The sequence below is a fragment of the Eschrichtius robustus genome, chromosome 12 (assembly GCF_028021215.1).
Source record: "Eschrichtius robustus isolate mEscRob2 chromosome 12, mEscRob2.pri, whole genome shotgun sequence".
NCBI classification, from domain to species: domain Eukaryota; kingdom Metazoa; phylum Chordata; class Mammalia; order Artiodactyla; family Eschrichtiidae; genus Eschrichtius; species Eschrichtius robustus.
The window spans coordinates 14740600-14768591 of NC_090835.1; the positions used below are offsets into that span (position 1 = coordinate 14740600).

The window sequence follows — 27992 nt, forward strand, 5'->3', positions numbered from 1 at the left end:
AACATATCAGTTTTGCTGAACATCAATCAACCTATCTCTGGAAATCTTATATATAAATATGAATATAAATATATAGAGACATATATAATTGATATAATGAACATACTATAAAATGCACAGATCCTAAGTGTTCAGTCCAATTAGTTGTAACAGTCTAAACCCTATGAAACCACCAACCCAAAATAAAATATGGAACATTTCCATCTCTTCAGAAATTTTCTTATGTCCCTTCTGGTCAGTCTCTACCATTGTAACAACTACCTGATTTCTATCATCATAGATTATTTCTGCCAGTATTGGAATTTCATAAAAATGGAATCAAACAGAATGTACGGTTTTTTTTCAATTTTTATTTTATATTGGAGTATAGTTGATTAACAATGTCGTGTTAGTTTCAGGTGTGCAGCAAAGTGATTCAGTTATGCATATACATGTAGCTATTCTTTTTCAAATTCTTTTCCCATTTAGGTTATTATAGAGTACTGAGCAGAGCTCCCTGTGCTATACAGTAGGTCCTTGTTGGTTATCAATTTTAAATATAGTAGTGTGTACATGCCAGTCCCAAACTCCCAATGTACTGTTTTGTGTCTGGTTTCTTGAACGTATTTTAATGTTCCCCTATGTAGTTGTGACTACCAGTACTTCTTTCCTTTTTATTGCTGAGTGGGATTCCAGTCTATGAATATACCACAATGTGTTTGGCTGCTTTCTTCTTGAAAAACATATGAATTATTTCCATCTCGGGACCATTGTATATTAGGTTGAAATAAACATTCTTTTCTAAGACTATCTGTGGACATTTTCATTTTTCTTCGTTAAGTTCTTAGGAGTGAGCCATAGGATAGATGCATGTTTTACTTTATAAAAAACTACAGAAGAACTTTCCAAAATTGTACCAGTTGATATCTCCATCAGCAATATATGAAAGTTAGAGTTGTTCTAAATCTTTGCAAAAATTACGTGTTGTCATTTTTTATTTTAGCCAGGTATCTTTGAGCAAAGGAAAATATTCTCATGGATTAAGGTTTTGTAAGTGTGGTGCTATATGAAGGTCAAAAATTATACGTATTGTGGAAACTAGGTAGAACTGGACTTATGTCTAGGAAAGTGGAAGAATATAACTGGTTCAAAAATGACCCCTCCCCCCTAATAAGTGGAAGGTATAGGTGCTAGGGGTGAAAAGGGGGATATACTAGTTATGGTTAAAATATCTTCACCTGTAGATGAATTTGGACATCACACACTTAGAAATCACAGCTCATAGGAGAGCACCTGAAGCAACTAGGGGCCTCTTGTCCAGACAGAAGTTGCAGGTCATATCTGTCATCTGCACTTATATTAAAACTGGTACAGAAGCAAGACATGGTAGAGACCAAAAAAAAAAGGCTAATTATTTCTGGTGTGATCTAGCAGTCTTCTCCAGATAGAAGCAGACCACCTGAAACATTCTTCACTAGTCGTACTGATTTAAAATTGTCTAAAGGATGAGGAAGCAATACAGATTGACAGCTATTCTGACCTTAAGCCTGATCCATATAGAAGAACTTTTGAGAAGGTGGGAGTGTGGGAATTTTTCCATCTTTATCATCCCTTTCACCAAGAAAAAAAAACATAAAGCATTAACAATACACTTAGAGAACCAGATTATTAAAAGAATACAAGAAAGGAGGATAGGAAGGAGAAAGAAGAAAAGAGTGGGTGTACAAAAAAACAGACTAATAGTGAGGAGGAACTAAATCAAATCAAATCATCTATTATATATTAAATTATATATATTCTATATAATAGTATATTAAATTCTGACAACAATTCATAATGATTTCAACAAAAATAAATTCATCTATACAGCCAGAACTCTGATATCATTCTCAGGAGTGAAGAAGATATAAGGGAAATATATGACACGGGGGAAGAACAGCAACAAAAATGCCACTGAAGCATGAAATGTGCAAATGCACAAAGTGGCATTAAACCTATAAAAGTAGTGTTCAGGAAGAAAAATATTCAAGACGCATCATTATGTGAAAAGCGTGTTGTAAATCAAGATGTTTAGTATGATCCCATTAAGAGTTATGTATCTGTGTGTGAGGACTTGTGTGTATATGTATATATGTGTGTGTTCATATAAATTATTAAATTAAGAAACCTAAGAATGTATATAGTGGTTTTCTCAGGGTAAGGAGAAGGAATACCATAGGTTTTCACTCTCTGCATAATGTGTTTCTGCCATATTAGAGTTTTTAATTACTATGTAGTATTTGTATAAATGGGAAAAAGAAGCAACGGGATGAAAACTAGTATCAGGAAAGCTAAACACTAGAATGAAGCAGTGTTTTTACAACTTATAAGTTTTTATGACTTATAAAAAATATGATGGATAATATTTTTTATTCTTACTCTGAACCGTTAAGACTGGAGTATTATGTTTTATTCAGAGCACATTAGGAAGCTTGTTAACGTACAGATAGCTAATCCTACTCCTAGCAATTTGGTTTATTAATATCTGAGTAAAATACCATGGAATCTGTTTTCAACACCCTACAAATGTCTCGTGGTTGAACTGTAATATTATGTTCAGAGCACCCGTTATTGAGAGGGAATTAAAAATCTCAAGTATATCAAGAGAGAGAGAAACAAAACATAGCAAAGGCCAGAAGTTAGGACACCAAAGAAAGTGATAAGAACTTAGATATTGACCCTTGAGGGGGAAAATGGGGAAGAATAATTGAATTGTCTTCATAGGTCAAATTGCTGTCGTGTTCATAAAGGGCGAAGTGAAGCCCTCTCCATTGATGTCCAGAAGGCAAAAGTAGGACTTGCGGCTGTTGAGGGTTACAGAATGCTGTTTGACTGTATTAAGATACAGTGAAGACCAGTCTAAACTTTAGAGCTATACCAGCAGAAGATATATGAGAGAACAAGTTTTCTATCATGAGAGGTGACCAAGCAGAGAATGGATGAGCATTGCTTGAGGTGTTGCAAAAAAGATTTATTTTTGCAGTGGATGGGAGGTTAAACCTGTGTTTGTATGAATGGTCTACTCCACCCTCAACATTCCTTCGATTTTTCTAATACTCTATGCTTTTAGATCAACTATGCAAAAATATAATTCGCTTTTTATTTTTTAAAATATGCTTTGACATTCTTGTCCTGTTTCCGGGTATTGAATCTTTGCTTTCTTTTTCAAGTCCCTACTGGAGTCTTCTATCATTTCATGTGGTCTCTTGCTTCTAAGTTTCTTTACTGATGTCCTTTGCGGTCTCATTTCTGAGCCTGTTGCTTTGTCTTTACCAAAGAGATGCTCAAAGGGTTTTGTTTAAAACTGGAGAGCCATCTAGATAGCAAAATTTTCTTCGGTATAAAGAGGAGGAAAAAATGTAGTTCAGATCTCCCTGTTGTCAGTGACTCCTCATCTTTTGAACCTTCTATGAAATAAAGACAAATCTTGAGCAAATTCCCAGGACTGTGTTCAGCTAGGGATTTTTCATCAATACCTCTGTGGGGAGAAAAATAAGCTCTAGCTCTCCGAAATCCAAGATAACCCCTTTCACTTTACAGAAATTACAGATTGCCGCTAGTGCCCAAGAAATCTTTGTATTCTTTACCCTATAATCTTGGGGCCAGAGACTGTAATTTTCACCTCTCCCTTGCTGAATTCATTTTTACCTTAGCTGCTAAAACTTTTCGATCTGTTCCTACATGTGGTGTATCCGTCTTCAATTATGGAATATTTTGAAGCTGCTCAAAGAGTGGTTCAGAAATAAGGAGGATTACCTAAGGAATAATTTAAAAAAAAACAACTAAGAAACACTTTTATTTCATACCTGTTTCATCATTCCCACAATTTGTTTTGTGAGGCTAATTGGCTATTGCTAATATGCCTGTCATATATATAGGGGAGGGTACTGGAGCTAGGGGTATAAAAGTAATTTCCAAAAATCATACTGTTAACATGTAGAGAGGGGTAGAACTTGAACCTAGATCCTTCTAATGTCAAACCCTTTGTTCTTTCCCTAATACCAGCTTTCTTCTTTTCTGTGTATCTACAACTGATCCTCTTTTTCTATGTCAGTATGCTCTTTCTGGCTATTCTTCCTTGACTTCAGACTTCCAAAACCCCAGCTCCCTGCATACCTGAACCTACTCACGTCTAGGACAATTGTTCCTCACCACGCATTCCCTCCCCTATCAGTACTGCCTGTCCTGGATTCAATTTCCTCAGAATGTTGTAGAATAAATGATTAACCCGCTATTCTAAATTACTCCAGTGTACTTATAGCTACTATTAGCAGGGAATAGAACACATTTGCAAAACCTGTAATAAGTAATTCTTCTCTCCAAAAAGTCCTCTCTAGAGAAGAGATTTTAAAACTTCCGTGAGCATCAGAATCACCTGGAGGACTTGGTAAAACACCAGCTGCTGGGCTCCACTTTCTGAGTTTCTCATTCAGTATGTCTGGGGTGGAGCCAGAGAATTTGCATTGCTAACAAATTCCCAGGGCGTGCTGACACTGGGCAAAGTCTGCTTTGAAAATAACTGCTATTAATGGTAAATCTCAGTGTCCTCTGCGTGATCACACTAGGAAGGATTTGATAGAACGGTGGTCACCTTGTATATTTGCCTTTGGGCTGGAGAAAAGGTTGTACATCAGTTCATAGATTCATGGAATGTCTGGGATGGGAGGGACCTGAGATTTCTTCCAGCCCAACCTCCTCATTTTACAGGCGAATAAGCAGAAAGGAAGATTGCAGTACCTCTGAGACTAGAATCCAGGTGTCTTTTGTGCCCCTCTGTGAATTGTTGAAGATGTAAAGCTGCAAGCCCTTCCTGTCACTGTTATTTTTCATCCTGCCCTGCTCCCTTCTCCCCATAGTCTGACTCTTCCAATTCATCCAAACAGCCAGCCTGCAGTGGGGGCTTTTATCTATTTTGTTCCATTATCAGCCACTGCCGTGCTTAATTTGTATATTTTTTTAATGGGGAAAGAAGAAAAATACCTTGCAAATTAGAAGCTTAAAATCCTTTCCATTTGGCTTTTCTTAATTAAATGTATAATTCATGAGCCACTTAAGTTGAAACCATTGAATTTTTAAATATTTTCTCCACCGTCTATGGCATTTATCTGTTATTGATGATTGTGATGTATTTTCCCTATGATGATTCAGCAGGAACACTAGAACTGAATGATAATAGGTCCTCCCTGAACCATTGTCTGTAGTTTCACGTTGACACCATCCTCTACAATTATTATTAGAAATGGAAGATCTGCAGTAAGCAATTGAAGACTGTCTGCTGCTCTGCCAAGCATACAACAAATCCTGTTTTCCCCAGAGCATGAATATGTTTTAACATCTTTTACAGCCCTATATCTTGTACTGTGATATTTAAAATACAAACACAAAAGTTATATGCAAGTATACCCATTATATGGGATGTAATTTTTATTAGAGGGGAAGCATCTCATGTGAAAGAGACCAGTAAAAATAAACACTGACGCTGAGAACTTCTGTTGGCTCTGTAGAAAGGATCTCAAAATTGGTAGCATGTTTCTTGAGGCAGAAAATAAATGAGTAGAAAAAAGAATTTGAAGCAGAGTGCTCAGATTTAGTGGCTAAATCCCCCCTTTGGAATATTCCAGTATGAGTGTAATTTACTGCAAACATTGTGTAGTGCTACAGGGTAAAATGTGACTGGCTCTTAGGTGGTAAATCATGGTTATGCCAGCTCAGTGGTAAAGACCTAATCCAAGAAGAATAATTCCTATTCTGGGTTGAGGTCACTGATATCGGTGCTGAGCAAGTTTATGATGCAAGCCAGAAAACTGCCCCAACACCTTTATAATCACTCCTATTTGAGCTCCCATTTGTTCCATAATTACTGCTTGACCACCTAGATTTTATTCAATACCTTTTGATTTACAGCACCTCCTGTTTGGAATCATGGAGATCGCTGCCTTTGTGGCCTACAGACAATCACTAAGTAAAGGCCCTCAGAGTTCCTATGATTCCTAGGTTCCAATGAATTCTAGGACAGCATCTGTACTGGCAAATCCTTTCTGAAGAAGGAATTAAAACCTAGCCAGATTCTGAATAAACTTCAGGGAATCCTCCAATTCTAAGGAAGCCTGGGCAAGTCATGGGGGATAATACACAAGGATTAGACTTCCTCTTTCCTCCTCAATTTCCATCCTCCATGGGTGAGCTTAATAGAGTGAATGTAAGAGATGGGCTAAACCAGCGGTTCTCAACCAAGGGTGATTTTGCCCACCTGGGGATATTTGTCAATGTCTAGAGCCATTTCTCGTGCTCACAATTGGGAGAGGGTGTGCTACTGGCATCAAGTGGGTACAGGCCAAAGATGCTGCTAAACATGCTAACAATGCACAGGACGAACCCTATAACACAGAATTATCTCATCCTAAATTGTCAGTAGTACTGATATTGAAAAACCCTGGGCTATTCAGATGGTAACAGGCTGTAACATGAGTTCCGTTCAATGTGCTGAAAACTAAGGAAAACATTCTTCCTGGGAATGAATGAGATTCTGAATGTGGAGAGAGGGGGTGTGGAGCATGGGACCTAGAAGAATAAACTCTGGGTTTTTGGTCCTACATGCAGTGGGAGAGCCATAATCTTTCTGGTTCTCATACTGTACACTAATTTTAGGAAAATCAATCCACCTCTCTGGATGGTGTTTACATATTCTCCAATAGAGTTCAGAACACTTGCTATCGCTTTGTATACTTTATGCAGTAATTATTAAGTGTCTGCTGTGGCCAGGTTATGTCTGACAAAATTAGGCAGTAGAATAGATGCAGTGGTATTTAGATAGGATCCTTTGAACTCCAGATACATGATCTTGGCCAAGTTAACAGTAACCTCTTTAACACAGTTACTCAATTTGTAAATTGGAGAAATTTTTCTTGAAAGTGTTACATGAGTCGAGGTATGCCAGATGCTGAGCTGAACGCCCAGTGTATAGTAGGCACTCATTATCTTTCCAATCATATGGTGTTAGATACTATTTACATATGACAACTTCCAAATTTGGTTCTTCAAACCTTTCTTCCTAGATACATCAGTTCAGCTGTGTACTCGAAGTTTTCGCTCTGAAGTTAGATATTTGAAAATTGACGTGTCTTATAATAAATTCCTGATTTCCCCCACCACCAAACCTGCTCCCCCTTTATTGGCCTCATCCCTGTACGTGGAACTGCATTCTTCCAGCTGCTCAGCCTAAAGACATTGGAGTTATCTTTTACTCCTCTCTTTTTCTTACAATCTATGTTTAATCTTTCAAGAAGTTATTTCAGCTATACCCTCTAAATATATCCTGAATATGGCAACTTATCCACCTGTCCACTGCTATCATCCTGGTTTAAGCCACCATTAACTAGCCTGAATCACTGTAATCACCTTTTAACTGCTTATATTGTTGCCCCTTGATGGTCTGTTCTCCAGAATAAACTATTAAAACTGAAAGTCAGAGAAAGCATGTCTTTCTTCTGCTCACTCTCATGCAGTGCGTTCTAATCTCACTCACAGGAAACTCCAAAGGCTGTAAAATATCTTCAAAGTAGTGCTTCCATCCTCATCTGCTCTCCTGTTTGCTCACCCTTCTTCATCCACATGGGCCTCACTGCTGTTCTTCCAACATGCCAGACACAGTCCTACCACAGGTCCTTTGCACATGCTGCTCCTACTCCCCAAACTGCCTTTTCTCAGTGTCTCACTCACTCCTTTAGTTCTCTTCGCAAATGTCAATGAAGGCTTCTTTGACCTCTGAGTAGACAACAGCCACACCCATCATTCCCTATCCCCTGTATTTTTCTCCCTAGCTTTTATCACCATCTGCCATACTTATATTTTTTATTATATTTGTTTACGGTAAGACTCATGGAGTGAAGGACTTTGTTGCTTTGTTCTCCACCATATTCCTAAAACTCAGTAAAATGAGTGGCACTTAGTAAGTACACAATAAATATTTGCTGAGTAAATATATAATAGAAGGTCAATAATGATGGTTATCATCACTATTATTATTATGCTAACGAGCAGCTGTTGGGCCTATCTGCCTAAATAATTTACACATTCAAGCAACATTCAAAAGTAATATTGTCACTGCCAATTTGACCTACCCACTAAGACAACACCAGTGTAATTTACTCCAGAAACAGGAAAAAAAACAACAAACTAATTGGGAGGAAGGGGATATGAAAGTTTAGCATGTTTTCTCAATAGTTTTCCTCTTTATTCTCTAACACAATTTTGACCCTTTGCTGGGAACGATTGTCAATTTAAGTTGAATCGTCAACATTTTTATTGACTCAAATACAAATGCTGGGCTCAAACAATAGTGCTATCTTTCTACTACAGACATAGATGCTCCAAACTACTGGCATAAATTCAATTGTTCTACAAACCTAAAAGTTGTTTCTGAGGAGAGAATGGAACACTTCCTCTAAAACAAATTTTAAACCTACGATTTTTATGAGCCCAGGATTGAGTTTTACATCCAGACAATAAAGGGAAAGAATGTTCTTGGTGAAACTATTATTTCACAGTGAAGGTGATTTTAATTGTTTTAGACAACATGTATCATTTCTACACTGTCATTTTTAAACAGAATTTCATGTGAGGTCAGGCTCATTCACTGTACTCATGAAGATCTATTGACTGCTTATTTTCATATTCATCCAATAGCTTTGTCTTCAGGTGTTTTTCGTTCATTTCAAAAATTTAGAGGAAACTCTGCTTTCAGTCCTTTTGCAGATGACTTATGCAAAATCATTGTTACAAGTGACTGAGACTCTTAACAAAAGCTCACTCTTGAGGTGAGTGAGAACTCAAGGTGCAACGACCTCTCTGCATAACAATTCAAAGTCCACCTCAAGGCTGTGACCCCTCCCCCACATGAATTAGTAAAATAAATGTTCTATTGGTTCTTTCCACCACATGAACCTGTGTTTAGAGGAATGACCTTAGAACCCTCCAGAGACATAGTGGAGGAAAGAAAAGGGTTTTATTTATCTGACTCTCCAAATTTTAGTTCTGCTAAGCACCAAGAAGCTAAGTAGGAGAATTGTATTGTTCTGAGACAGTTATCCAAATTAAGGATAAGAACTATAACAGATAATGGAAGGAACTGTTAGATATTGTGTCAAGATAAGGGAAGTCATGGACGACCAATAGAGTTTAGGAGAAAAGAAAGTGAGGTCTAATGGGAAATGAAATGTTTCAATCCAATGTGTTCTTTCCACCAAATCTTCAGTACAACTTACATTTCTCTGAAATATTTTGGAGTTATATATATTTTAGGAGGATGGAAAGGAGGGATGAGTCTGCCTCTGCCAGCATGGATTCAGTCACATTCATGGAGCTTATCTCTAGTTAGGAAGTAGGATTAAGGAAGAAAATACGTTTCTTTCCTCAGAGTATAGGGAATGGTTACTGTTTTGTTTCCAAATCTCACATTTCTAAGGGGTGCAGCAGAATGTGCCAGTTTTGCGTTCTGGCATTATTGCCTAGGTTCCTTTTCTTTTCCACTGTTGGTACGTTTCTCCTAGAATAACCTTTATCTGTAAATTGTCCCTTCCTAGATGAGTAGCACATCTGCAGTTGTGGTTGTCCTAAAAATTGTGTAGGAAGCATCCACAAGAATGCCTACTCTGGATTCAGATCTCCTTTGGTTTATTTGAAAGAAAGGATGTCCATATAACAACACCTGTTCAGTTTGGTTTATGCCAGTTACTCTATTTCATTGAGTTGTGACCAATCATTTCTGTGGGAAATCTGTTTACACACATTTTTTCTTTTGTTTTGGTCCTGGAGCTATTCTTTGCTGGGTAAATTTATAGGATTCAGCCTAGTTGATAATTTTTCCTACTCTGCTGTAGGTTTTTTTTTAATATTATAAAATACACTGAAATGTATTTGATAGGCCTTGTTAAGAAAAGAATTTGCAAGTTTTTTGTGAATACACTAGGGAGAAAGCACAAAGAATTCAGGATGTTCTGATAATATCACGTTTAATATGATTTCTCCCTTGTTACTGAGCAACTTGAGGGATTCACTGCTGCTGACCAGGTACATAGAGAAAGGCAACATAACTGAATTGTCCAAAAAATGATGTAAAAATTTCAGCCCTAATGGTCTTCTATCACTATGGAATCTGTAGCACTTTTCTTTATGAGAAGCTTTATTGATATTTACAGTGTATCTTTGCTTTTCACACACCGGATATAAAAGTAATTTGGCCATACCAACATTTGCTCCATCCTGCCCTGCTAACCTCATCTGCCCAAATTAGTATATTTCTAAGGCATGTTTTTGTGACTGCCAAGTGTGCAAGCAAATATGGAGCCTTTAGAGAGATGGAAATAAATGAAGGCAAAAATTTTGGAAAGTCTATTATGGTTGGCAAAATTCTAAAATAACTGCCATTGACCCCTGCCCACCATCTGAGTATGATGGGATTAATGAATATGGTGAGATGTCACTTTCATGATTACGTTAGATTAGATGGCACAGTTGACTTGGAAAAAGTGACTTTATCTTTAGTGGAGCTGACCTGTTCAGGTGAGCCCTTCCTGGGATGGGATGCTTCTTGGCTAGAGAAATTTGAAGTATTAGAGGGAACTGATGCAAAGGAGGTTCTGAAAACGGAGAGGCATGTGGCAAGAAGTGTGGGCAGCTTCTAGAAGATGAGAGTGCTTTCGACAGCTGGCCGAAAAGGAAACGGGGACCTCAGACCTACAACGTACGGAGCTGAATTCAGGCAATTGCCTGAATGAGCTTAGAAGTGGATTCTTCATCAGACTCTCCAGAAAAGAAGTCATCTGGTTATGACCTTGACCACAGATACACACGAAATCTAAGGACAAATTACAAAGACAGACAAAGATAGACAATGTCTGTCTCTAGAGTCAACCCACTTCAAACCAGCTGTCCATTAGTCCAATTTAAAGGTTATCTGACCAATATATTTCTCTTCTTTCTTGAGGTCTTTCGTGGCACAATTCACCTTCACAAGAAGGTGAGGCAGGAAAAAGAAGAATAAAGAATTGTTTTAATGAACCGGTTAAAGACACTCTCAGGGCTCTTAGCAGACCTGAAGGTGTAAGATTCTTGAAACTAATAAACAACTTGAGGTTTAAGAATTAACTATAGAGTCTTCTATCCGTAGGCATTTTTTGAAGTCAGAAAGTCCTGGGTTGGAATCTTGCCTTTATTTACTAACTGAAAACCGATTTACTTAGTCTGAGTCTCAATTTCCTCATTTTAAAATTATTATTAACGTATATGTATAGCTGATTCACTTTGTTATAAAGCAGAAACTAACACACCATTGTAAAGCACTTATACTCCAATAAAGATGTTAAATAAATAAATAAATAAATAAAATAAAAATTAAAAAAATTATTGGAATGGTGGGAATGAGAAAATAAATGGAAAGTCTTATAGTGCTTGCTGATGGTAACAGTTCAACAACTGGTAGCTCTTATTACTGTTATTAATACTTTATTGCATTAATTTAATGAATTAATTACTTTATTAATACTTTAATGAATGAATGACTATTTGTATAATTGGAGCAAAAGGTGTCTGTTAATATTCCCCTCAGTTTTGATCTGAGAGAGCAATAAAGGACAAAAGAACAGTATTCCAGCATTCCTTCCTTTGTAGAGATGAGGAAGCCATGACTCTCAGGAAGAAAATTCTTATAATACCTGGATGAAGTCAATATTGACAAATACCTTTGGAATCCTGCTAGAATATTTCATATTACATAATCGAATTTGTTATCAGGCAAGTTTGTCATAATTTGCATGCAACAGGGATGCATTATTCAGTTATGACGATCTTAATTTAAGGCAGGTTTTGTATATCTGTTATTTAGTCTTATGGCATTAAGCAGAAAGGCACTGTTATAATGAAGGACTTATACGCTTTAAAAGATCAACATATACTTCTTCATTGGTAGGTGGCAAGGTGACAAGGGAAAGCTTCTCCTAGTTGATGGCCTTTTTAAAATATATGACACTCATTTAGAAGTATTCTACATATCTGTTATTCTTATTTAGAGTAAACAAATTTAAAAATAATCTTCGATTCTGTCAAGTCTCTTTGACCAATGTCAGAGTATAAAATGACACAGACTGACAGCACAAACGAACATGATTTGCATGTCTTGTCATCTTAGATTATGGTACTGGAAAATAATTTTCCTATTATTAAAAAACAAACATCATCACATTTTTGTGTGCTCTTATTTTATCTCAGATAGCATTGAAAGTTTTGTAACTCTTCCCTAATATTTCAGGTGAGCATAGTGACATACCAGTCTGTAATAATCTTGAATAAAAGTATTGTTAACTTCCAGTTAGTATTTTTTTTCTTTCTTTTTGTGTCAGCATTTCACAAGGTTGTATAAAAATGAAAGTAATGGCAAAAATATTTTCAACTTTTTAAAGGATCATAAAAAAGATTTGGTTTAATATTAGAAGAAAAGTTGCTTTCATTTTATTTTTAAATATTTGTCTATGTGTTTCCAAGAATCCTCCCATTCCAAAGTGGAAATCAACTATAACAGAGGCAGTGGTGGTTAAGAGCTGCCCAGGGTCTGGGACCCAGTTTGCCTGGATTTGAAGCTTGGCTTCACTTTCTACCAGCTGCATGACATTGGACCAAGTACTTAACCTCTCTCTACCTTAGTGTTCTCATCTGTAAAACAATAATCATTATAGTATCTCCCTCGAGTAGTAGTTGTTTTACAGAGTTAAAAAGTCAATACATGTAAAGTATTTAGGTGTGTACCATGTGAGCACTTGCTATTATTATTAAGCTAACTACAATATGGTCAGTGTGATATCGGATTGTACTAAATGAAATGACTTTATGGATATTTTTACACTGAATCCTCCAGGATCACAGTTGGTTGAGAAATCTACCAAATTGTACCAAACCATACAGAATTTGAGAAAATGCAGCCCCAAGGGCTTGCAGATCAGTGGGTGGTTTAGATCCCTGGCAACAGGTTAATTCACTGGCTAATCCAGATTCTTCCAAAGTAAAAAATGGCATTTATTGCTTGATTTTCCCCATTGCTAGGAGATATTCTGATTCAGTGCCATCCAACATTTGCTTCCAATTAGGGGGTAACTTTCCTCTTCCAATAATTAAGGTGAGGTCGCCAAAATGAGTGTTGGCATTCACTTCTCCATAGAGCCCGATAATAAAAATAAAATAACAATCTTAGCTTTCTTTTTTAAATAAAACACTAGCCATTAAACTAATTGATTTACATTCATTAACTCATTTAACATTCACAACAGTACTATAATATAGGTATTAGTTAGTGTCTCCACTTTACAGGTGAGGAAACTAAGCCTAAAAAGGTTAAACAAATTGCCCTTTGTCATGCAGGATGACAGGCAGCAGATTACAGCTGTGGTTGTTTCACTGCAAAGCCCCATTTCTCACACATGTGTACGGAGCCATCCTGCATCTCCTTAAGGGCATATCTGTTGAGTGGCTGATTGAATAAATATTTTTAAAAGAAAAGATTTGGAATAAGACTGTTTGGATGCAGCAAGATGAGCCCGAACCTTCCTGATCCCTTAGATTTGATGAAGGGCTACCATTGGCTCTAAGAACTGAAGTGCCTATTTTATTCCCTGAGTGGCCACCTGAATGGTGTGACCCAAAATAGCCCCACCATACCTCCAAAGTGTGGTGGTGGACCACAGAGAAGCACCACACCTTGACCTTCTCGGACGGACACTGTGCTTCTTATTTTGGTTTCAAAGTCTTCAATATCTTGAAAAACAAAGAAAAGCAGCTTTAGAACTCGTTATTTTGCCGAGAAAAAGTTTTAGAAGAAAAACTTATCGTTAACAGTAATGAACACCCACACTTGTCTGACCAGAAGTTTTAGTTGATGGTCAATTGCTGTACCCTGGTTATATTTCTCAGAATTTCATCTTTCCTTCTTTTATTTTAATGCAGTTAAACAGAGTATATGATAAAGACATTTGTTAACAGAACTCACTTTTTGTTTACTTTTATTCTCCCAGGCAGCCTGTAGCCCGAGAGGAAATCTTTTAAACCCAGCACATATTTACTTTTCCTTCCCAAGGAAGGTGTGATTTAAAAAAGGTATGTGGCAAGTGTGCTGCAGTCTTCTAGCATCTAAGCTTAATGGTAACCGTTTTGATGTGGGGATGAAGTCTGTGAGAAATTAGCATGGAATGTTGTGACGGACAGAGTTTTATGTGACTGAACCAATGAGAAGAAAGGTATATTTTCTAATTTCTGTTGATCTACTCCTTCACAAAGCAGCTTCACGGTCTTATATGAAGTGTTGTAATTTCCTACAACACCAAAGAATCATAGATATTCAGTGCCGGAAGACAGCTTACTAGCTATCTTGATAACCTATCCATCTGAGCTGTAAATCGTTCAACATTCCTAGAAATGGTCGCCCAGCCTCCAGGAAAGGCTAATGTCTGAACCTTAGTTTCTTCACCTGTAAAATCCCTTTTATTCATTCATTCATTCAATCAGTCATTCAGTGATTTAAAAATTTTGTATTAAACCCCTACTAAAAGATAGGAAGGGTATTTAAGGGCAGGAGATATATTGGTAAATAAAGCAGACTTGTACCGTGCCCTTATTGTGCTTACTAATAGGAAAAGTAGAAGGCCAGTTAAAAAACGTGTGTGTGTGTGTGTGTGTGTGTGTGTATAAAATATACACATTGCGATCAGTGTCATGGGGTAGAGGCTGCTACTTGTCTACCAAAATCTACTCTCCCTTCTTCCATAGTAATAGATTTATAGAACAAATACTACACTTTTCTAACCAAAAGAAACATTTCCCAAACATCTTTGCAGCAAATAGAGTAAGCAGAAACTTCTCACATATTGTGAAACTTCCACCTATTACGTTTGAGAGGAAATATCCAAAAAATTTAATGTTCTCCACCTACCCACCCAATATCACCACCATCTAGATGGCCAATGACATGAAAATATTGAAGGTAAAAGACCACTAGCCTGGGTGCTTGAGTGACTGCATGGAGCAGAAGCACAGCTGATCTGGACCACCTACTTTGCATTATTATATTAGATATTAGTGAATTTCTATCTTGTTTGAGGCATTTTGGGGGGCAGGAGTATTATAAGTTTAATAACTCTTATATATGCTTTACTTTTAATAATGAAAATATTTGCCCAAGATGGACTCTGCTTCTTCCCAACTAAATCTCTTCCCCTTCCTCTTCAGCAGTCATTAGCCTTACCTCTTATTAGGACCTGGAGTGCCTTGTACATTACCTTTCTTCTAGAGGATTTTTAAACAAATATTCCCCCTTTCTTCTTTGGCCATAGAAAGACTAAATCAGCCTACATATGTTGGTACCATTGATGTGAATTATTGCCTTGCCTTGGGTTTGCATCATTTTACATGTGACTCATTAAGAATCAGGCTAACAAACTGAATTTAAAACCAAAAATCAATATATTGATTGTTTCTATTTTGAGCAGTAATAACGGTGAGGATTTTAAGGGTTTTTTTTCCTTACTATTATCATTGAAAGTTCCCATTAAATTGTCATGACATTTTACTGGTCACAAAAACAAAAACTGTCACAAAGGAGTAGTGAGAAATTGAATGATTCTATGAAATTAACAAGCTTTCGATTAAATTCCCTGTGTCACATTGTCAGTGTTCCACGCTCACAGTAACATCAATCATGTTTTCAGTGTTAATCAGAAGCCATTATAACACACTGTTGATAAGACTATGGGTACTTTAATGTATTCTGTGTTCACTTCCACTTAAATAGTATCCACTTGTCACATAATTTCTCCATGCCTTATGATTACAATGGCGTTTCTATTAGCTGACATGAAAGGAAATCAACCTCTTTCAAAAGTCACCCAAGCTCTGTTAGCAATCAAAACACAGTCATTTGAAAATAGTACTAGTTCACAGGTTTTAATTAATAATTCAGATTTTAAAACTATTTAATAGCACACAGATCATAGACAAGATCTAATTTTGCTTTATCTAAATTAAGTGAATTTAAGTACCATTTCACGTGAATGTACTTTGAACAAGATCTGTTTTAAGTATCCAGCTTGTTTTCACGTACCTTTCTGCTAACCAGAAACATGATATAATTCAGATTATTTTGAAGCAAGGTTCACTGAAGGTGGCCATACATGCATTCAGTGAAATTTTCTTTGCTCTGTAAGACCTTTAAAAACTCCAGATTTATTCTTCTTTAAGGAGAGGCCAGAGAGAACCACCTTTTTCTATTTTTGTCCTATCCATTTTTTGCTTAAGAGAAAAATAGCTTAGTATGAGTCGTTCCCTGAGTCTCAAATTCTATAATATTTGGAGAAATTCCCATAAACCAGAAAGGTGACCTGCCCAGGATGTCCTTGTGCTCAAGGTACAAGTCCTGCCGTGCTGGTTGCTATTAAAGACCCCAATTGTCGAGGTTGCTCTCATTAAGCCATTCTGATGACCAGGGCTTATTGGATCCTGTGGTTTTATTGCTGGTTTTTGAGGAAGCATTTGGCAGGAGCATAAGCAAAAAAGCATTCACAAACAAGGCTCTGTTCCAAAGGCCAGCAGGAAGTGCCTGAGAATGGCCCATAAAATGAGCTTTAAAGAATTACTGGGCCATTTGCTCTCTCCTGGAGCAACCAAGGTGCAGTGGAGGGAAAAGGGCCACCAAAATGTATTTAAAATTAAGGCCAAGCAATGCTAAGTATTGCAACGCCTAATTGTAAGGAGAATACATCTTTGCAGCTGCCACTTGTAGGAATGAATCTCAGCCCAATTAAAGCGAGAAAACTGTGTATTCGCTGCCAAGACCTGAGGATCACAGTCAGAGGATGTGCTTGGCGGTGCCAGCCCCTGTCACAGAAGGAGGCTAGTGGTTTGCCAACTCTCATAAGCTTGGAGGAAGGCTGTGGGTACTCAGAGTTTATTGATCCTGACCAAGAGAACAGCACCTGAAAAGATAGGGGTAGGAAAAAATATTCACCAGGAAAAGGTCCATGCTTCAAGCAGGACATAGTGTAGTTGAGTTGGCCAAAGTAAAAATAATACTATTAATTGCATCTTTCTCTATTTGCTGTGCATGAATTATTTTATTTTAGTGTTTTAAATCTTCTTTATTTTTCTTTCTTTCTTTCATATATCAAGAATAACTACTAAGTGCCAGACACTCAGTGAAGCAGTTTCATTGAATCTTCATGATGATCCTGGAATATAGGTACCAACGTCACATTCGTTTCACAAAGGAGGATATGAGGTTCAAAGAGGATTAGCAACTTACTGAAGACCATACGGTTTCTATTCGTCAAGACAGAACTGAAAAGGGGATAGTCTGGTTCCAGGGCTCACACTCTCAAACACCAGGTTATTCTGCTTTCCAGATGTTAACTGAGGTCTCCCTGCCACTTACAGCATATAAAATGGCATAAACTGCCATTCCATTTTCAAACAAAGAAACAAAAAACTCAATGCCTTTCCAAAGGGTTCTGCAAATTGCTGGGTTGGGGTAGGGAGTGCTGTATTGTTAGGTTTTAGAAATAGCTCCCTTTCTAATATCCTTACTCCTCTGAATCCTTGGTTTTTTTTCCCTTCAGATGTGTTTCTCGATTTACCTCCACTCTCATGTCCCTGCAAACAAGGAACTTAGCCCCTTATCTTGACCTTCGTACATAGATATACCCCCTCAACACACACACACACACACACACACACACACACACACACACACACGAAGCACCACCATTATCATACTTTGTGCCTCTGTTGTCAAGCTTATTGATTTAGTAAGATGTGACCCAAACACCTTAAAATCAAATATTAGGTATTTGATTCTTAAAAGTTATTTTGCTCCCCCTTTCTGTTGCTTATGTCTGTTCTCTCTCTCTCTTCTCCAATTTTCCCACTACAGCCCTCTCTTTGAAGAGCAAGGGAAATCAAAATCTTCCCATTTTCCTCTGCAAAGAAGTTCACCTCCCTCCAGCTCCCACTACCAACTCAGAAATTGATGGATCTGCCCTAGTTCACACTGCTTATAAGAAAAGGAAATAAAATTCAATTCCATATATCATCTCTCTAGAGGGCATTTGCTTAACCACCAGCCTTAACTGCCTCTCTAGCTAGAGCTTCACCCAAGGCTTAACTGCCTCTCTAACTAGAGTCTGACCCTAGACACAGGCCATATGATCTGCCCTCAGACCAGAGACAGTGCTCATTTTCTCTTTCCACACCTCAAAAGCAACTTCAATTATGTGTTACTTTGAGGACATTAAATCTGATTTTCAGCTCTAAGATTTCTTTTACCCTGCTCCTGGCTTTCCACCAATCAAATTTTGTTTCCCCCCTTTGCAAATCCTTCCGAAGAAGTCTCAGCATTGAGATCTGGTGCTGGAGTAAACAAGACCAAGGAGCATGTGTTCACCTTTGTGATGCAGTTCTCACGTTGGAGGTACGTGTTTTGTTTTCACCTATGGCAAAAATATCTTGTTGGAGGAGGAGAAGCTGATACTCTGCCCAGTGAAAGGGAAATGGTGAAAGATACCAAGAATAATTCTCTAGTTCTGCATTAGTCTTGCAGAATTCCCAGATATAGTATATGCAACTTTTGCAATCAAAGTACTCTTTTTGAATCTTAAGACATTATAATAAGGTAATTCTGAATTCATATCTCCATTAATTTTCCCCTTGGAAGAGGACCACTCATGGAGAATACCAGAATTGTTCATGTTACTATTTCCTGTTTCCTGATGGTTTTGAATAAGCTGAAGTTCTTGGTACTGTAATTAATTTTCCCAGATCTTTATTAAGTGGCATACAAAAATATCTCTACTTAGACCAGTTTCATTTTCCACCATCATTTTCAAAATGCGATATACTCAGTTACAGAGTTTGTGATATTACTGTGTTTCCTAGCACAACTCAGTAACATAACATGACATAACCTAATAAAGCACAGTGATATTGTCAAATTCTGTAAAAGAGGCAATAGCTAAGTCTTGATATTGGACATAAATTTGGAATGGTAATATGCAAGCAGGAAGTAAAGAGATATTTTAAGAGATTCTGGTGTCAAATCCATTTACAATCCAAGTTAATATTCCTCCTTTTGTGGTGTAAAAGTATTTTTATAAAAATTCATAAATAAATGGAGAGAAGTGAGTCGTTTCTTGGTTTCCTGAGAATAATGAATCCACTGAGAACCATTTTCTTATGGTGTTTAAGAAAAAATATATAGGATAATAGTCAGGCGGCGGTGTGATAGGTTTTTTCTATCAGCCCAGCATCAAGGTTTTCAGAGAGAAAAGCGTTTAATAAACACAACAAGTAAACAAATATGAAATAATTGGTGTATTATAATATACATGTAAGACTGGATTTGAAATTCTATAAATGGACTCATTTGTCTGATTAATGGTGGTAAGAATAGTGTCAGCTATGACTTAAAAAAAAAATACAAGTTTTAGGCATGACCTGTCCTCTGCCTTGCTTATTAAGTTTGCATATTCCCTATAGTTAAAACTAAGTGAGAGAAGCAGAAGTGAAGGATGGAATGATACAACTTTGATAGCATAGGATAGACTGGATGTGAGATGACTGAAGAGTTCAGATCTTCAGTGTTTCTGAAAAGAAAAGAAGCAGTTTAAGTAGGCATGCAAAGATTAAACAACCCACTAATGAATTCCGTACGAGGTTATTAGTGATAGAACAGAATGATCAGACTGTGAGCAGTGATCAGAACGATTAAGAACACAAGTTTAGGATCAGACTGTGTAGGTTCAAATGTTAGCCTCACCATGCTAGCTGTTGATACAGGGCAGATTAAATATTCTCTATCTCAGTTTTTGGCGCTTTAAAATGAAGCTACAGGGAATTCCTTGGTGGCCCAGTGGTTAGGACTCCACGCTTTCACTGCCATAGGCTGGGTTCAATCCCTGGTCAGGGAACTAAGATCCCGCAAGCCTCGCGGCCTAATTAATTAATTAATTAAAATGAAGCTACCAAGAGCACCTGTCTTAGAGGAATAATGATATAATGTCTTTTAAATGTTTAGAAGATGTTAAGTACTAAATAATAATGTTGGGGACTTTGTATTATTAATGATCTACCTACACATGACCAAAAGGAGGTTGTTTAGAATTTTTAAATAGGTTTCATTTTCTGTTTTCATCTCAGTGTCTGATGATGTAACAAAACATATTTTCTTGAAGTCTGAGTATGGAACTCCCTTTTCTGCTCACCCAGTGGCCAGCTCAAATGCTCAGTGAATAAATGAAAAAAAAAGGCCTAAAGTCAAAGTATATGAATTTTATTCCAAGCACTGCCACATCACATTTCATTTTACTACAGAGAATGTTTCGCCAACTTGACAGGAGTTATTACATGGAGGGTCATTGAACCTCTCTGCCCAGAAAGCTACACAGCCCACCTGGAGGCAGAAGTAACCTCTTGGCCTGGTGTGTGAGTAGCCAGAAAAATCCTAGGCTGCCCTGCTTCTTCTTGGTCTTGGATTGTGCCTTTTGGCACTTACTCATTTTCCCATCTCTTGTTCTACAGGGAGGATAGTGCCAGTACCTTTTTAGTCAATTATCTCTAAAGAGATTTCTTAGGGCTATTTGTGCTCCTTGAGATTAATGAATGATACAAATATTGCTCAAGTGCAAAAAGAGGAGTATCTGGAGTAGGTCAAGTCCTCAGGTGAATAAAGGATGCACTGCAGCATGTGGGAAGATGTGGACTCAGCTGTGTGTGTGTGTGTGTGTGTGTGTGTGTGTGTGTGTGTGTGTGTGTGAGGGGGGGGGGGGCGGGGAGAGAGAGATCAAGGTAGTCTTTTCTCCAGAATAAACATTTGAGGATTTTGCTGAGGAGCCATGAGTGACAGAGAGAAAATACATTCCATCGTGAACACCAAAGTAGCTAATCCAAAGGACACTGGGGTTTAAATAAATTTCAGTTAAACATTTGAATGCATCAGTGAAGAGCTTGGAGGGTTGCAGTGAAAGGGATTTCTAGCACAGGGGAAGGGAATTCTTATTTATTGACATACTTCCCAGTTACTGGAACTTTATAAACATCATAACATTTAATCTTCACAGTGACCCTGAGATGTAGCTACTATGACACTATTTTATAAATAAACATACCAAAGTTCAGAAAGGTTAAGTAACTTGCCCAAGGCTACACAGCTAGAAGAGGGCCAGAAAGGGACTCCTACCTAACTCTGACACTGGAAGCATTTTCATCTCTTCAGGATACCACTCTGGTCATTCCATGGAGGGAGAAGGAAAAAGCAGAGGAAAGGGAGAAGGGGAAAAGAAGAAGGCAAAGCAGAATTTCTTTTTATCCAACAGTCTTCCTGCCTTTTTGGGAAGAAAATCCTAGCCTGGTACAAAAGTCTTTGCACGTTGTAGCAAAAAAGCCAAACTGACCGCTGGCCCCCCCAGAGGTCTGAGGGAGTTTGGCCAGAGCCTCAGCTGTAATTACCTCCTGTCCCAGATCATCAGCAAAGGGGGCTGGAGTATTAGTTTTGGTGGAAATATGGTGAAACTGTGTCCTTTCAGGAACAATCCCACTCTTAACTCCCTTTTGACCCACTTTTGTGATGCTCATTAGAGTAAAAGGGAATGATTTCCTTGAAGTAAGTCTCCAGGATCTTTGATAAGAGGGATTAATGTGAACATTTACAGCAACCAGAGTCCTTTCTGAAAGAAAACATGATAAGCCCTTTTATTCATTGTGATGGTTTAATCAGAATGTTCGATTTCAAAATTTGCAACCTATGTAGAATATAAAAGGTGGAGTTTTCAAGGTAATGGAGCTGAGCCCCTGGCTAAATGTGTTACTACTCCTGTTTATACAAAGAGTGTGAAATGAGAGCACTTTTTCAAACACCTTACACACACTTAAGCTCTGAGTTTACCAGAGTTTTTATTCTACGACTTCAGTTTGCAAGAACTTGCACAACTGGAATTAAGGAGATTGACTTCATGATTGTTGCTAAATACTGGGGGGGGGGGGGTTTGTTGTTTGTTTGTTTCTATCAAATTGTTTTACTCTGAGCAAGGTCTTTGGAGTCACAGCTACAATCTGCATTTTCTTTGCAGCTTTCACCAGCTCAGCCCTCAGGGGAATTGAGGGTCAGTGATAAGGACTTCTGCATGCATTGTCATTTAGAGAGAGAGAGGGAGAGACAGAAAGAGAGAGAGAGAGCAGAAGCCAGAGCAAGAATGTGCACCTAATTTAAATAAAACCCCGTTCTTTTTCCAAGCACTTTCACTTCTTTCATCTTTGTAACTACTTATAGTAACCTTGACAGGTGAACAGGAAGGATATTACCAATGTACAGGATAGGTATACTTGGTTCTATGGGCAGTGCACTTAAGTGTTACACAAATAAATATTTTTAAACTTTAATTGCTGTGCATTGCTTTTTTTTTTGTGCATTGCTTTTTAAAATTTCCTTCTATTTATGATGAATGACACCAATTTTCTAGATACAGTGGTGACAAATATGTCCTTTTAAACAAATGTACTTACTAAAAAGTCAAAGCAATTTGATTGGGAAAAATAAATAATAGTATATGTGGTACCTGGATATTTCAGACCCCACGAAATTAATGTATAGATGCCTGAAGTTTGGGGATGATTTAAGAAAATGGGCTGTTTGAGCTCCAAAGGATATGGTGGATCAGGAGACAGGACACTTTTGAGAGAACCAGAGTGGTCTGTGTTAGGAATGAGCAGGGATGTGGTTGGGAGGTAGGAGTGGGGGAAGAAATAGAAACAAAAGGAAAATCAACTTACAGAATGCTGAAGGACTTTCAGAAAAAGACAATTCAACTTAAAATGGCTTGTGTTCTTGTGTCAATATACCTTTCCTCCCCCAAACTTCCACAAATGTTTTGATACAAACCAAAAACAATGTGAATATATTTAGCAGTGCTTTATGTGGGGGACAGAACTAAAAGTTCCATCCACTCTTGGGTCAAAACCAGGGTGAAGAAAAGAGAGAAAACTGTAAGAGGTAGTGCAGAGACAAAGCTGGAGCTGGAAGCGATGGTCAGAATGAATATCTGTCCACTGGGGTATGCAGGAATCTGGACACTGATTTTCCTACAGAACAGTGAGTAGATTTTATCTAGACTTTAAGAGGCAGAAAGTGCCAGCTGACAGGAGTTTTGTATAAATGAAACTGGTCTGAGTCATAGTACTTGTTTCTGACAAAGTTGAAATTGGTTCTTTCAGTCTCAGCCTCATTCTGAGGAATCTCTCAGGATCCCTTTAAATAGCTGCATCTCATAGACAGGTGCTCAAGAAGTATTGGTTGATTTAATACACTAAAAAGATAAGTGGTTTGCTTGCATTTCATTATAATTTATTATAAGAATCTCTTAAATGTAGAGTTTGTTCATTAGTTCATGCATTCATGAAATTATTTATTAACCCTACTCAGCTGCAATTGCGTGTATGACTTCCTTGTACAAAATGAGCATATGGGCTTGTTTTTGTATTCCCAGTACATAACACAGTGCTGGCACACAGTAGGTACTCAATAAATGTTTGATTAATGATTATGAACTCAGAGAAATAAAAAACGACTTTAAATCGCTTACTAAATTATTTAAGCCTCCATATGATATGGTCCTTCTTACCACTTCTTTTCGTCTGTTGTTCAGGAAACTCCATACACAATGAACATTTTATTTTCATGTTTCTCAGAACACAATAGGTTTCCTTCCCTTTATGGTCCTCGGCCTTTTTCTTTCTTCTTCTTGAAAAATTCCTCCCAGATCCCTGCATTGCTGGATTCTTTCTAACATTCAAATCTCCACCTACATGCTACCTTCTTAGGGAAGCCTCTCTTGGCCAATCAAAAGTAGCAGCTCCCCATCACTCTCTATTTTTCCCCCAAAGGTCTAATCACTGTCAGAAATGATTGGTTTAATTTATTTCAATTTTTGTGAAATAGACTCTAAGCTTCAAGAGAAGAGGGACCTTGTCCTCCCTCAGTAACTAGGTCAGTGCTCACAAAAAGCAGGTATTGAACGTGTTTAATGAATTAACAAATAATTATAACTAAAGCAAATGTGTGAATGCAAAATACTACATATGGAGTCCAGCATATTTTCTTCAGGAATTGAGAGGATAAGAACAATTTTTCTTGGATCATAGACGATTGCAGAGAGCAGAGGCTAGGATGTATTCTGAGAAAATGATGTTGTAGCCAGACTCCAAAATGGCCCGCAGTGAACCTGCTCATGGTATCCACTTCCTCCTCTAGTCCCGTCCCACCACATTTTACTAGAATCAGTCTGTGTGACCAACAGTATGGCAGAAATTATGGCACATCACTTCTGAAGTTTGGTTATAAAAGATCATGGCCCAGAAGAGAGAGACAAACCCATGAGCAGAGGGGACGTTTATTTCTTTTATATAAAAGGAACGAGTGTTCGCATAGTTGAAAGATAATGTTTGGGCTTTGGATTTAAATAAGCCTGTGTTTGAATTCAGCTCTTGGATTTATAAACTGTGAGACACTGAAAAGTTTACTTCTCAGCTCTTTTAAGTGTTACTTAATATACTTATTATCTGATACCTAAAGGATATTCAACAAACGTTTGCTGAAAAGAAGAATGGATGGGTGAATCTAATCTATAAACATATTTTATAATAATTATGTTATTGGATTATTGTGAGAATCAAATGAAATGCTATAAGTAACCTGTTGAAATACTATGTCAAATAGTCCTCAATAAGTTATATAGTTACCTAATAAGTATGCACCATTATTTTGCATATTTTGCACATGAAATGCTAAACTCCAAAAGCTTAAGAAAACTTGCCAAAAGGTCACTGAACTAGTAATTAATTGTTGGAGCTAAGTTTCTAATTCCAAGGAGCTACAGTTTTTACCACAATGCCATAATGCCTAAATGATGACCCAGTTGATCTAACACATTCTAATTTCTGCTACAGTCATAATCATGTTCATTGTTCGATCTGGGTCTCTTTGCATGGCAGGGACAGAAATTTACTTAAAGAATTCTAAACTAAAGGAGGGGGCAGGTATAAAGTTATCAAGAGAAATCATGCCAACAAAGTCAGAAACGTGTCTGAGAACAGGAAGGCCAAAGGACAGCTGTTCCCTCCCTCCATCTCCTTTTTCTTTTTCCAGTCGTCATGGTCTTCGTCATCTCTGCTTTTCTTTGAGCATCTGCTCCATTCTCTTCTCTGCAGATCAGTCTCCTTGTATTTACTTACAGTTCATGCACCCTTAAAATCTCAGACTGCGTATTGTTTTGGCTTATCCTAACCGCTCTATACACTTCTCAGCTCTTGAACCTACCATGAAGTTTGCTTGTGTCTCTTATTTGAGATTTTTGAGATGTTTAATGCCAGACATCTGTGACTATAGAAAAGAGGTTATCCATCCAGCAACCTAGGTTTGCTCTTTTACAAGACAAGCAGAAACTGTAATTATCATCTTCAGCATAATGATTAATCAAGGAGATCACTGTCCAATTGCCTCAGTTAGGTATTTCATTTATTTTAAGGGTAGAATAAGTACAGTCCAATCACTTATTCAGTAATCAGAAACAACTGAAAAATAACCTATTTACTCATAGAAATAGGAGGGCCAAGTATATGGAAAACATAAAATTCCTGAACTGCTATCTTTGAACTTTTACGTACCCTCTTACCTTATTAGCTAAGTCTCTGTGACCTTTTTAATTAAAACTGTGTAATAGATGTAAATACCAACAGATTTCTTGAATTTTCTCACATTGTGACTGTCACTTAGAAAACCAAAAGTAGTGTCATTCTTTCAAGGTATGATTGTAGCAGCCATTGTAGCTCAGCCCATCTAGGAAGTCACCTGACACTTTGGGGGACAGTTACAGTTGAGAATTTGCTACCTTCAGCACTTGGGTCTCGCTGCCTGAAACTGCTCCGTGGACTTCTTTATTCCATGAGCATAGTATGACTTACATCCCCTGTATGCCTGCTGGGGATTTAATGTCCTCAGGAGTGACCCTCAGCCCAGGAGATAAGGGAGTTGGTAGGTAAGAACCCTAGCTTCCTTGCCCTGTGGTGGGCAATCGTGTGGTGTGTTCTATACAGCTTCTCAGAGGGGCCCACTGTACGGAGCCATAGTTGCCCACTGTGATAACCTACTCCTGAGCTTCCTTTCCGTGGGTTTTCTGTCTTTCCTTTATACTTTCCTTGTCCTTCACCGTGCTTCCTGAAATTACCTTCCAAGTATGCTACCTCATCCAAATCCTTGTCATGAAGTCTGGTTTTGAAGAAAGTCAAGCAAACAGAAAGAGTATACTACAGACATTTAGAACAAGTCTTATCTGCCAATTTATTAAGCAGCTACTCTTTGCCAAGCACTGCTCCAGAAGCTGCAAATGCAGCAATGAACTAAATTGCCAAAGAGATTCGTCTCCTGTGGGAATTCCATGTTTCTCTCATTTTTTTCTTTTTCATGGCACACATGGAGTTTTCTGAAGCTTCACATTAAGTTTGAACAGCCAGTTTCCTTATTTCTTCATAAAGCAGAGAATATGATGCCTTATAGAAACAAATCAATTTTTGTTTTTCTTTCAGTGAATTATTACCTAAAACACCAAATAAGGGGAATTTATTGCTGTTGTTGCCACTATTAAAATGTTGACGAGAGGCAGAGAAACTCGTGATGGTATTCAGCAGCCCAAACATGCTGCAACATTAAACATCTGCCCTGAATCCATCTTTGGTACTACATAGTTAATGGTATAAAATATTAAGACTCACCTCTGGACCGTAAGAGGTGCTGTGCTGCATAGTAAGTACAGATGGAGCCTCCGGATGCTTTGAGTCTGAACCCCCATCTGGAAGCCACAGGCAGGCAAGGCAATTGGCTCGCCAAAACAAAAAATGTTTTTGATATTCTGTTTTTGAAAAGTTGTCTTGCTTGTCATCACAGAGTCACTTACAATCAGGGAGTCAGTTTTGTATTCAAGAGGTTCTCTTTCTATCAGCAAAGGGTTTATAGGCACTTTCACTAAATTTTAGCTTCTCTAAAAGAAGTAGTCAGTATCTCGTCTGCATTGGCTTAAGGATATCTCTGCGTAAAGACAGAGGGATGGCCTAGATGACCCGCTAAGAACTCTTTATGCCTCAGAATCTGTGAAAATTTCTTCTAAAATTTTGTTCACATTCAAAGCATTTTTGGTTTAGATCATTGAAGCTCAGACTTTCTTTACTCATCTAAATAAAACATAACTTTTTAACATACTTTCACATACATCATATACTTTCGTGTGTGTATGTTTGCATATATATATTTAATTATATGCTATGTATTTTATATATTATGCTGTTCATGATTTTTTATATTAATATATCTGTACAAGCATGTCTCTATTTAGTAATTCAATAGATCCTGAAAATAATGTAGCTATAGAGCCAGTGCTGCTCTAATTTTAAAAATGAGACAATTAGGACTCAAAATGCAACTTGCCCAAACTCTTACATCTTGTAAGTGATAGAGCCAGTTGATTTAACTCCAAATTCCTGACTCTTTCCAACATTTCATGCTGACTTTACATATCTTGTATTTAGTCTTCTGTACTTTTTCCCCTACCAGTAAATTCATAATTAATTTTCTCCAGATAAAAATGTAAACACTTAAATTTAAATAATAATAGCAATCTAGGATCCTGTGAATAATAAGCTAGAGCATTATGTCATACTTCATTTTTTTTTTTTTAATTAAAGGAAAAAAAAACTTATTCACACACGGAAACATCTCACCGAAATGGATTTTTGTGGGATCTTCATTCCTACTGATTAATTAGAAAAGCATTATGGAGTAAATGGTTAGAAAGCTTGGGTCCCAGGATGAGCCTGACTTCAAACATCCCTGTACCATGTCCTAGAAA

General features: G+C 37.5%; 1 protein-coding gene across 4 annotated transcripts in view; it reads right to left on the minus strand.

Moving 5' to 3' along the window:
* The window catches only part of CNTN6 (contactin 6), a 155775-nt gene that overhangs the window by 101209 nt on the left and 26574 nt on the right, over positions 1-27992 (minus strand). For all 4 annotated transcript variants that reach the window (XM_068557769.1, XM_068557770.1, XM_068557768.1 and 1 more), the window contains exon 3: positions 13723-13818. In XM_068557769.1, the coding sequence (XP_068413870.1) occupies positions 13723-13818 (96 nt within the window). The remainder of the gene's footprint in view (positions 1-13722; positions 13819-27992) is intronic.